Source organism: Ostrea edulis, chromosome 5 (assembly GCF_947568905.1).
Source record: "Ostrea edulis chromosome 5, xbOstEdul1.1, whole genome shotgun sequence".
In the NCBI taxonomy this organism is placed as follows: domain Eukaryota; kingdom Metazoa; phylum Mollusca; class Bivalvia; order Ostreida; family Ostreidae; genus Ostrea; species Ostrea edulis.
In genome coordinates, this window is record NC_079168.1 from 26,259,019 (window position 1) to 26,271,620 (window position 12,602).

General features: G+C 35.6%; 1 protein-coding gene and 1 long non-coding RNA gene across 5 annotated transcripts in view; one reads left to right on the forward strand and one right to left on the reverse strand.

Moving 5' to 3' along the window:
- Positions 1 to 27: 27 nt before the first annotated feature.
- LOC125650088 (shiftless antiviral inhibitor of ribosomal frameshifting protein homolog) overlaps positions 28 to 12,602 on the forward strand; it is a 24,419-nt gene continuing 11,844 nt past the window's right edge. For 2 of the 4 annotated variants that reach the window (XM_048878050.2, XM_056165564.1), the window contains exons 1-4: positions 28 to 3,710; positions 5,166 to 5,277; positions 5,419 to 5,465; positions 10,712 to 10,846. In XM_048878050.2, coding sequence (XP_048734007.2) covers positions 3,672 to 3,710; positions 5,166 to 5,277; positions 5,419 to 5,465; positions 10,712 to 10,846 — 333 coding nt within the window. In that variant the 5' untranslated portion in view covers positions 28 to 3,671. The remainder of the gene's footprint in view (positions 3,711 to 5,165; positions 5,278 to 5,418; positions 5,466 to 10,711; positions 10,847 to 12,602) is intronic. The other 2 variants (XM_056165565.1, XM_056165566.1) reach the window with 1 other exon arrangement.
- Positions 8,877 to 10,298, reverse strand: LOC130054781 (uncharacterized). Its single transcript, XR_008803118.1, has 2 exons — positions 10,237 to 10,298; positions 8,877 to 8,958 (listed from the first exon to the last, which is right to left on the reverse strand). It is a non-coding gene; the product is annotated as an uncharacterized LOC130054781 (long non-coding RNA).

Here is a 12,602-nt window from a genome sequence, read left to right on the forward strand (position 1 = left end):
TATTTGTGCAATATATTTTACATTAAAACAAAAATCAAGGTAGGCGTTAGTACAATAGAAAACCGTTTCCCCTCATAAAAATATGAATCACTTCACCTTTTGACACTTATATAGGGGTGAAAGATTTCAGAGGGAACGTCAAACTCGAAGGAACCTACCAAATTGGTAGCAATGTTTAACGACATACACAATGACTTTAACTACAGAGTTCTCAAACTACATCTCTCGTTCGGAACGAAATCAACAAAGATCCAATTATTCGTCTAAACAAAGATAATGGCTAAAAACGTTCATTGACACGGATATAAGGTAGAAAGCGAGAACCGACAATAAACAGATTACTTTAATTTTCGGAGAAGAGAGCGGAGTGTTGGTCATCCTTGGAAAGAAACTATTGCGGCCAAACCTGAATCCGTATTCTGTAAGAGTTTCAGCGAAGATTTAATGTAGGCTTGATAGTACAATAAAGACCCACCAGAAAGAGGTTTTGAATAGATCTCAATTTTAGAACTTTCCAACGTGATCGTGCTCAACTTTCACCATAATTTCACAACGAAGATAAAGGAGCCGGTGGTATTCTTCATCAGATATACAATTAGAATGTGTTACTACACCATCAACAAAGACGTCTATGACAGATGAACGACACATTGTGACTTCAACGAATATTTGCTGTATATTAAAGGCATCGAGAACGCTTGGAAAATTGTATGACTCAACAAATTTATACAGCTTTACCTTCCCTTGTGGTAGAAGTATAACACCGTACTAGGCATTATATTTGCCAATTTATTATTTTTGTACTACTCATATTTCTACTATTTTTGCAGAGTTCATAGTTATGTAAGAATACTATTGGTTGATATTTCCCATGGTAACATCTTTAAAAGCACCTGCACTTCTATTGCGGTACCATTTGGCAATTGTATCACCAAAAAATTAATAAAATTGATTTGTAAATCAAAATACAGTGTGGCTGCATGTAGCAATTACCAAGGTTTGTGACTATGTGTAACCAGTGAGGCTATGATTTACAATGACTATGTGTAACCAGTGAGGCTATGATTTACAAATTCGGGTTCCGTGAGGATCCGGGTTAAATAGGTCCTCAGTACCCCCATGCTTCTCGTAAGTGGCGACTAAATGGGGCGGCCCTTTGAATGAGACCGCAAAAACCGAGGTCCCATGTCACAGCAGGTGTGGCATGATAGAGATCCCTCCCTGCTCTAAGGTCATAGGTTTTGAGCATAGGCCCAAATTTCGTAGCTCTTCACCGGCAATGGTGACGTCTCTATATGAGTGAAAAATTTCTCCAGAGAGACGTTAAACATTATTAAACTAAACCAAACGAATTCGGTCCGAAAAGCGAATGTCTTTTGATTCATTTAACAATAAAGTTTAGGAAATACATTAAATATCACAATCGCATTAAACTTAGTGCGCCATTTCCTGCAATAATGAGGTATAATTAAAATGCAATCAAGGAAAATAAAAAAATGAATTAATCTTAGTATTGTTGTTTTTTGGTGGTAAAATTGTATTGATTTTTTTAGAAAACGAAAAATCTATTACATGTGTATAAAACTATTGTCACATATCGAAATGAGATAATACATGTACATTGAAGAGTATTATTAACCCTTGAAAGCATATTATGTTTTACATGGTCTACAGTTTAGTCATCTCAAATTTTGTTGGTGGGTGGTTCGGCTGGTCCATCAGTCCGTACCTGTTACGATAAAGAAATAGGTTTATTAAATAAATTGCGGCTGGAATATTTTGCTTTTAAAAACCGCGCTTGTCAGAAAAAAATGATTCTATATATCCCCCCATAGTTTGCAATTTAGTTTTAAATGAATTACCACATCCATATTCATATCAAGAAATCAAGTAATAAAATAAATCCGAATGTAAACCTTATTTCTAAAACAAATTACTGGCAAAAAGGTTATATTATGGGTAAACCCAGATGAGAAATAACACTATTGTTCAAGTACATTAAGTTTTATTTTATTGACATGGAATAGTAGACATGTATATCTGTATCCATATATTTATTTTCAATCTAATAAAGAGGGGCGAGGCCAGGTATCTGGTTTCTTTTCAGTTTACGACTACCGACTGTAAGGTACATGTATTAGATCCAAAGGCGCATCGTGGCTAAGAGGTCAGGAGGAAATTGTCACTATACATTCCACGGTGACATGGCATCATCTCTGTATACAGCTTTTTACAAACTGGAAACAATTCTTGAAAAGAAAATTGACCATGTGACCTAAAATTAATTATCGTCATCTACTCCTTATGCTATACCAGTGTACCAAGTTTGGTGTCAATCAAGCAAATAATTCTTAAAATATTGGAGACAATATATTACTATGTCCAGTTCAACCATTGACCATGTCACCTCAAAATTAATATGGGTAATCTCCTGACGATGTACCAGTAGACTAACTTTGATGTCTGTCAAGCAAAGGGTTCTCAAGATATTGAGTGGACAGTATAATTATTACTATGTCCAGTTTGACCATGCGACCTCAAAATCAATAGGGGTCATCTACTCTTTAGGATGTACCAGTGTAACAAGTTTGATGTCTGTCAAGCAAAGGGTTCTCAAGATATTGAGCAGAGAGTTTATTCCTATGTCCAGAGTAGATTGACCCTTGACCTGAAAAAGAATAGGGGTCATCTTCTACTTATAACCAACCCACATATGAAATATCATTATGATTAAGTGAATGGTTCTCAAGATAATGAGCGGACAACATGTGGTCTACCGACCGACCGACAGGTGCAAATCAACATGCCCCTCTTCTTGGGGGGGGGGGGGGGGCATAAAAATGTTAAAATGAAATTGTGGCACCGATATACCCCTATACGTGACGTGCCTAAATTTGTGAAAATCATGACGTCTGGGTCAGTGGTTTTGGTGTTAGAGTGGGGCTTTTGGTGTGTTAGAGTGGGGCTTGGAAACTGATGTCGACTTGTTGACTTTTCAGATCTTAATGTCGACTTGTCAGAAAAAGATGTTGTCAACTGGATGGCACAAACTGGGCATGGACACGTTTTTATGTGAATTTTTAAACACGTGAATAAGTGACAAGCTAAGTCGACAATAAGATCTGACAAATCGACATAATTATTAATTACAAGTGGTGGCAGAAGTATGCCACCATACAAGTGGTGGCAGAACTATGCCACCATAATTTATAACCCCCTTACAAAGATAAAACAGCAGTACATTTATGTCAGAGACAACACGTTTCCCAGATTTTGAGATCTGCCGCCATATCAATAACTGATAAATCGCTGTCGTCACACTTGCTGGAGGTACTCTCTGGCCAAAGTTTAACCTTGTCAGCCTAGGGTAATGGGCAGGCTCTTTGTTGATATCTTACAGTAATTTATGTTAAGTCCTCGCTATCGATCCAAGGCAAAATTGCAATTCTGTTTGTTTCCATATAAATCAAAACAAATAACATGTTAAGGCGTAAAGATTGTCATTTATTGAAAATGACGAAAATATGTGAGTCCTAAGAATAAATACAGAGTCAAATTGACTTAGAGCTGAAATCGTTTATCTTGACTGATTGTATAATTATGAAACATGCAGTTATGGGCAACCTTACGTAACTTCTTTGTCATAATTGTGTTTCCAGTGAACCTCAACAATGGCCGACGTTCCTCAAAATCGGGACCGGGATAAGAAGGTAACTACTACAATGCACGTGTATTTTATGCATGAATTTTGCGCTGTTGATCTCCAAGCGATCTCTATAGGATAATTCTATCAGATCATTCCTTATTGCAAAAGGATATTTAAACGTTAGAACGAAAACAAAAATATTTTGTTACTTCGCATGGCAAAGAACGTTAACTTCAATTAAAATCGATTAAAATCTATGATGTTGCATGTTAAACAAATTAAACAAAGTCTGACTCAATGACATGGGGACATTCACAATCTCGGATAATCCATCAAACCAAATTATATCTATACCAGACTTCTGTACGAATCAAAATTGTTCTACAGACATTTATTGCGTTATTTTGGTTCCGGTGCTGTGATCCATATCTTGGTATCTCGAATCATCGTCTCCTACTAAATATACACGTTTCTTCCTAAATATGGAAATTTAATATATATTTATAGGACAAAGGGGGAAGTGTATTTGTAAATAAATAAATCGAAACAGAGGAGCGGATTCGACAAAATGAGAACACTTCCTAACACGGAATTAAAAATTGATGAATAGTGCAGACATTTTCAAAACATTCTAATTCTCTGAAAATATTAATATGCATTGCATTTAGTGGTGCGTGATTGTGAGGGAGCGATGGAGCTGGTGATATCCAGAACTCGATGCATGTGATTTAAAATTCGGAATTTAGCAGGTCATTGAATATGTCTATTATGCTTTCGGTTAGTGCTAGTAGATAAATTTATTTTCACCTGGCTGTCTCCCTCCCCCTAAAGGACGTGGTACTGTGTCTCTAATAGCTTTATCCCACTTTATTTTCTGTACTTTATTATCACGATTACCAACTTTTAAACGAGCCTATGTGCAAATGTTGGTTCGATAGGGTCATATATTTCGTTAGCAAGACACTCAAGAGTGCCTGTTTAGTCTTGTATAATTTTCATAACAAAAGATCATCGATCAGCGGATTTTTGTGACAAGGAGAACCCTTGAATTACACAATGAAATGTCCAAATAAAGTAGATCAAGTGGAATATGATCAGGTCATGGACTGTGTCAAACAATTATTTCCAGTTGGTGCAAAATGTATTAAATTCAATGTGAATATTTCAGTTTAGGTTTTACGTTTGTTCCACAAGCACTCGACGTTTTAAATATCTCTAATAACAAGCATTCAGAGAATATTGCATGGCCATACATAGTCCCCTACCGGTTGCAAAAATCACTGTACCACAACAATATTCGAAGTTCATTATGTAGGTTATTAGATTGATCACTGTTCGTTTATCTTCACATTAAACAAACGAAAAATTATCAATGGCTCATATACTGAACCAAAAAAAGTTATAAATTGTTCTTATTCTGAACAAGGGCTATGTATATTTATATGAAAGGTTGTTTTCTCATTCAGCAACAACGTAGCTGAACTGGTGAATACAGTATATACCATATTTTTTTTAAAAGATAGGCAGGTTTCAAGAACTATTCAGAGGTCGATTTTCAATAGCGCAAGCTCAGCGACTGTTGGAACATCACCAATGGAACCTACAAGAAACAGTGTCATTTGTACTTCAAGGTAATATTCAATTGTTTAGAAATACTATAAATGATTATAAATTTATCCATATACATGTACCTTTATTTCATGTAAACTTTCCTATAAAGGCACGTTTATTAGTTACATATTTCATAGACTATTGACATTCAATCATTGCAGAGGAACCAAGACGAATCGCGGAAGTCTCCCAGAGCGAAAACGAAAGGGTAATTTTATCAAAATGTTCCTTTGATCTCATCTGCAATAATTATCTGGGGGCCTAGTTGTATTCGGCGCGCCTGTGCGTCCATGTTTTCCAGTAGAATTTGCTGTGGTAATAAACACTCCAATGAGCTTGATTTTCTTTTTGAAGATGGGTGAACTTGGCGAACAATAAGCCTATTCATGATTGGGCACCGGTCGTGAATTTGGAGTTTAGAATCCGCATTGATGGTACCCGTATTTACAATAAATACAGTACCGTACTAAAACGCTGTCCAAGGTATTTTGAATCAAAAACAAATATATAGATCATACTTCAAAGAATATTTAATCAAAATCATCATCAGAATTTGTTTCACAGGCAGGATCATGTATATTAGACATTAAGCTGTTTTTAACACGCACTCATAATTACACTGATGCCTGAAGTACCTAATTATAAGGTACCAACCGACATTGCATACAAGTATATGCTCGCAACATCCCACAGTACGTGCTCCACATTTCCATTGACATATTAAATGGTGTGAATGATAAACCTCAGATACTTTGTGGTGTAAAATCAAATGTGGAATAGCGTTTTCTGTATGATGTAGTATTAATGCTTTGATTTGAATTCAGTTTTCCCCACGAAATGTTTTGAACAGCATTTACAACCTACTTGTTCTAATATACCAAATATAATAAAGGCGCCAGTTCTCGCCTCCAATTCTGAGGCCGTTTTTACAGTTACAGAACGCACATTTGATGTTAGGTTTCCCAGCAACTACAAATGGGACAGAAACAGACACTTAATTTGCTTTTGTTTTTTCTCTCCACTGGTTGCATATTTGGGCTTTTGTCATGATCTCTTCAAGTAACACATGCGGTCCCATACTTGTTTACATTTACTCACTAGCTGCATGTTGGAATCAATTACTTGTGATCGTCATTAACACTGCATGCTATGAGTAAAACTTAGCATAAAATGCCAGAGACAAATAATTATGGGAAATCTAGTAATTCATAAGGAAAAAAAATAGGTTAGAAAAATTGGTATTCGAACCACAGATATGCAATCTGGGCCTGTCTAAAAATTCAAAGAGACTGTCGCTATACCACTTCTGCTATCCCTCCCATGTAGATTTTCCGAATTTAAAGCTATCTAAATTAAGTCACCCGACATAGACTTAGAAATTTTCTTGATAATACGACAAAAGTTATACACAAGAAGTAAGCTGTTTTCATAGAGTGGGTCAAGTCTCCATACTTTTATTTACAAAAATGTTTACAACTGAACATGTACTAACATATTTTCCTCAGTTCACAATGGAGACCTGACCCACTCCATATGAAAATCTGCTTGGAAATGTCGAATTTACTTTATTTTGTGCGTTTTTCGCGAATACGTGATTTTGAATAGGATTTTTTCAATGTTCCTTTGAAATGGGCAAATCGAAAAAGTATTTTTGTAAACTATGGATTGCTTGTTTTAACTAGAATGCAAAGTTGTCTTTTTCTGGAGAGTTTCAATTTGAACTTTGATAGTTGCTCGGCTCGATAAAGTCACCCATCTTCTTTACTTTTTAGCTATATCGCTTGTTTATTACGTATATAGCTTACGCGAATGTTGAGCCCAATCAAAGCTTTTTTTCAAAAACAATAAACTAATGATACTCAGTGTCTTTTAGCTATCGATATATACTTTGCCCAAAACTGTTTATATTTACATGAAAATTCACAAATTTAGGTGCTAGGATACAACACACATTAGTTTCCACTTATATGACAAATAATTAATTACTAAATAAATTAATAACAATCCCTCCCTAGTGTCTAAATATTAATCAGCCGTCAGTTTTTTTTTATTTTATAATTTGTTATGTACATTTGAAGCTAGAGCCCCCCCCCCCCCCCCCCCCCCCCCCCCCGTTCCTTCAACACAATTTCTCCAAATGCCATAACATTAAACCGAAACCGTGCAAACAAGACTCTAACTGGTTCTTGATATATTCGGATGGGAGAGTTTAAATTTAAGATAAATTGGCCAGTATTTGTATTATATATGAAAATGGATTTAATTTATGCATTGATGTACAGCCGGTTCTTGCTAGATGTTATGGGATTGATCACGGTTCGTTATCTTCACCTTTCATGTAGGGTACCGGAATCTGCCGAATGACCTCACCACGTGCGACGAGCCCGAAACGTGCGATTAAAACTAAGCGAAAAATTTTCTTCCGAAAAATTGTGACGCACGGAATACAACTAGCCTTATCTAGATAATTATATCAAAACATTCCTTCTATCTCATCTGCAGATGGACAGGTTTTATTGTTCAACCTGTTAGATGTACATTTTGTGGTCATTATCTTCCAACTAGGTGATAAAAGGCGATTGTTGTTTTGTTTTACGCCGCGTCGAGAATGTTTTAAATCATATTGAGACGTCACCAGTTGTAGATGAAGTACCACAGATTTAGACCTTCATGAACGCTTAGCGCTTACGGTCGTAGCAGTGAGGGTTCTTTAACGTGCCAACGCCTGCCGCGAAACGGCCCGTGATTCTCTCTTCTTAATGCAAAGCCGTTTGGCGAAGGAGCAATCACTACCTATGTTAACGTTTTAGATTATCACGGCCATGAACGCTCTACCACTGAGTTACCGCGACCGATCAGCTGATAAATGTACAGTGTACATGTAAGACAGGACGAAAATAAAATGCTCTATCGTTTCAAAATTGAGTGGTTGCTTTATGTAACTAAGGAACAACCAGAAGAGGTCGTTATTTATAAATCACATATTTTCGTATGACATAATTACAATTTACGTACTTTTTGCATGAACATGTACATCCTAAGTTAATCAAATGTTCTCGCACTCTGTTGTATATTTATACATACTGTGTAATTACTCGTACTTTCTTCGTCCACTACCCGTGGGGATCCAGTTTAGAATAGGTTCTCAGTACCCCATGCTTGTCGTAAGAGGCGACTAAATAGGGCGGTCTATCGGATGAAACCACAAATACCGAGGCCCCTTGTCACAGCAGATGTTGCACGATAAAGATCCCTGTTCAAAGGCCATAAGAGCCGATCTCTGTTCGTTATCTTCACTTGCACTACTCTGTAAAATAAAGTACATTTGACCAAGTACTAAACTTTTTGTTTACAACAGAAACATCAATGTACTATGTATAAGTATATAAACTAATATATGTAGTTATAACAATCAACATTGAAATATGACTGAGAATTTAGTTTAATTTTGTATAGGTATTGAAAAAAATCCGCTATACAATAGTCAATCCATAGTCAACCCATCTATTCTACATATACTGATATTTGATTTTAAGATGAAGAAAAAGTTAAGCTGAATCTTAACATACGGATCACTGGTTGCTTGTTCGGATTCTGCAGAAATGTCAGAGATAATGTATTTTCCCGTAAAAGGCTTCTGGTCTGCCTGGCTGTGCACAGGAGTAGAAGTACATTTAACTGAGTGCTGGCTTTGTACATATCTGGAAGAAAATTCAAAGTTTATATTTCAATATTACATTCACTTTAGTTTTTACATTGATCTCCATGTAGTACATAAACATAGATATAATTCATATTAATATATTTTCATTATATCCTACTGTGCAATTCTCATTACACACCCCTCTCCACATTTTCTTTTGAATTTGATTTCTAATTCTGTTGGTAGGGGCTACATGTTAAGTGCAGTTAAAAAATGGGGTGGGGGTGTTGTTGTTGGATTGAGGGTCTGAACCAACACCACCTAAGCATGGTAGTAAATTAATATATTTAACTTTTCAAGCACTTTCATTTGTTCAATGCAAAATGTTATGCCCTTAATTTAATTGACAGATTGAGAATGAAAACAAGAAAAGTACAGACAGAGCATAGCATATTCTAAAAAAGTTATCAAAAATTTAGCAAGTCACAGTAAAGGCAGCAGAAAGAGAAGAAGTAGAAATATGATAAATATTGTGGTGTTCTAATTCAACCTTTTATAATGTTTAACAGCTAGTCAGTGCACCTTTACTTTTAGGAAGCAATTCATGTACCTAAGTATATATACATCATGTATGTTACTGTATGTGATTGTAAATTCTTTATTTGTTGATATATTTCAGAGTGATCTACAGCAACCTGCTCATAAGCAAGTCAAATATCATATCCTTGCTACATATATTTCATTGAAAAATACCTTTTTGTACAAAACTTATTGCAATGTTATTTGTAACTCATTTTATGGGTATAATATTCAAAAAAATATTGTAGTTTCTTCAAATAATTTCAAAATAATATTCATAAAATGTCATGGCAAAGAATTAAGAAATTGTAGTACATGAGGATAAAATTTTGCCTGGGTCATTTCATGAATGTCATTGTGATAGAACTACCTCAACCCATCCAGTGACAGCTATATATAGTAGCACTGCCATCAACATAATATATGTGTAGATTCTATCTGCTAATTCGCAAATGAATTAACTCCATTTTACCGTTCATATGCACCCTATCTTTTCATTAGTAATAACTTCTTTTCACTCCTTATGCTGTAAAAGGTTAAAACAAATAATGAATATAAATTACCCCTTCTGGTGCCTCATCATCTGTCAGGTCGGTGGTTTATAGGATAAATTCAATATGTAGAGTTAAGAAACATGAACGAATACCATACGATAGTTAGTTAAGTCATTGGAGTCACCAACGTAAAGCTACATTTGCCTTTTCTTCTGAATCAACTGGTTGAAAGAGAGATTTCACATAGATATATTACAAATTACCTGTCTAGGAGAAAACCCGCCAATTCAAAGTTGTAGGTGAACTTCAAATTATCCCTTAAAACATTCCACTGGGCATAGTGTTCTCCAATATATATTCTTTCTTTGCTCCTCTCTCTTTCCGATTTCCTTTTCCTCTCTTTTCTTTCTGATAAAGTTAATTGGCTTCCAAACGGTCTACCACGTTTTCGCGACGCCATCTTTGTTTATACATCTAAATATGGCTCTCGGTGTCACGTGGTAGTTTAATATTCAAAAAGAGGCATTACTTTCCTGGCAGGAAAGTAATTAATTATAATTTGACATCTTTTTAACGCGCTCGATTTGAATTGCGTAAATTGCAACAAGTTCTTAACTTTATTCAATAAACAAAATAAATAAATTTCCGTCTTAATTTTAATTGACGCAAATTACAGCGTGTATACCTTTAAGTAATGCAAAAACAACAATGTTATTCTTTGTGATAATATTTTTTCAGTGGCAGGAAATTTTAAATAACGGAGTCTGGCGAGAGCTTGCCAAGCAGAGAGAAATCCCGGGTATTGAAATACGACAATTCGCTTGTGGTCCCTGTGATAAGATGTGGTGGAGACGAGTACCCGGACGAAAACTCGTACGTAATGTAGTTAGTTGTAAATTGTTTAAAGCAATACTAGCTGTCATTTAGGTGTCGAAATTGTTTGTTTGCAAAATTGTGATATACTATTTCAATGACTGCAAAAATAAGGCTGCTAAACTTTTGTTATTAATATTTGTGTTAGAAAACCTATCCAGAGGTTCTGAATGAAGTAAAATTGCATTGTTGTCTTCCCGAATACAAATTTATTTCTATATAATACTACACCTATTCAACAGAACCGAAATCTTTATTTTGATAAAATCTTAAACTTAGTTTTGATTTCATCAGCCCAATATGGTTAAAGTTACATGCAAAACTATCATAATAGCATATTTAAAGCGAAAGGCAACCCAAAAGATTTTTACATGATAAATGATAGGATTAATCATATGATAAAGATTTGGCATACAATTCTGTTGATATATGGCCTAGATAAGCTTCAGTACTAATTTGAAAACGTCAAAAATTGAAATTCCTGCGATCTATAGAGGCTGCCATGATGTGTAACTCTTTTGTATTCAATACCACAAAAATCAATAATTTTGACGTCACACCGCCTGTTCCGGCTTTGATGAGATTCTAAGATCATCCACAGGTGCTTGGGTTCAGGAACCCCCCCCCCCCCCTTCCGAATAAGCTACACGAGTTGATTTTAATTATTTTTTCTTGAAAATATTTCTAATGCATGTCAGCAACGTCTTGCATACCCATAAAGTCCAAAATAATTCAAAATAAGCCCTTTGGAAAAAATACCCTCACTGGTTATTATAACAGAACTTATAATAACCAGTGAGGGTATTTTTCACTCGAGCTCATATCCATATCCTCCTTCCCCATGGAGACGTCACAATTGCCGGTGAAGGGCTACAAAATTTAGGCCTATGCTCGGCACTTGTGGCCTTTGAGCAGGGACTGATCTTTATTGTGGCACGAGGCCTCGATTTTTGCGGTCTCATCCGAAGGATGGTCCCATTAGTCGCCTCTTACGACAAGCATGGGGTACTGAGGACGTGTTTTAACCCGAACGAAAACCTGTACGTGATGTAGTCATCGGAGACAATGACATAATATACTACATGTTGGATTACAAATCTTATCTATGGAATCATCGTTCGGTCTGTTCCGTATAACAGCACTTCAAGACAATTTCATTCAAACATTTGGAAGCATTGAATGTGGGTGTAGTTCCATGATGTCCCACTCTAAAATTTTAGCAGATCACTTTAATTGAACGTGACTCTATAACTGAAGTTATCTTGTTCCCGATGGTGAGTTGCCGATCGAGGTCTATCGATTTGCAAGGTTTTAAGTCAAGAGTCAAGGCCATTGAAGGGAATCACTTAAAGACATTAACATGATTAAGATGGGAGATTTTAAAACATTTTATAATTCTTCGCTCATATATTTCTGAATGAGCAAAATTAACTTAAATATATACATATTAGTCTAGTCAATATATGATTGGCCTTAAACAAACATGGGATGAAACCTTATTCTTACTCGGGGCGCAGTTGCACTAAGCTTCGCTGGTTTCATCAAATTTTGTATTGTAAACTCTTTTTCCCATAGTGAGTTGTCGAACTATTTTTTTATTTTTGAAAATCTCAACCGTATGGGTCAAATACATATGTACAACCGAGAGACACACATAATCATACATGTAATGTCGTCTCATGTGCGATTTTCATCCTATGAATGAGTGCCGATTTGAACGTTGTTGTGAATTAATAAGTACAGTAAGAGTGTTTTC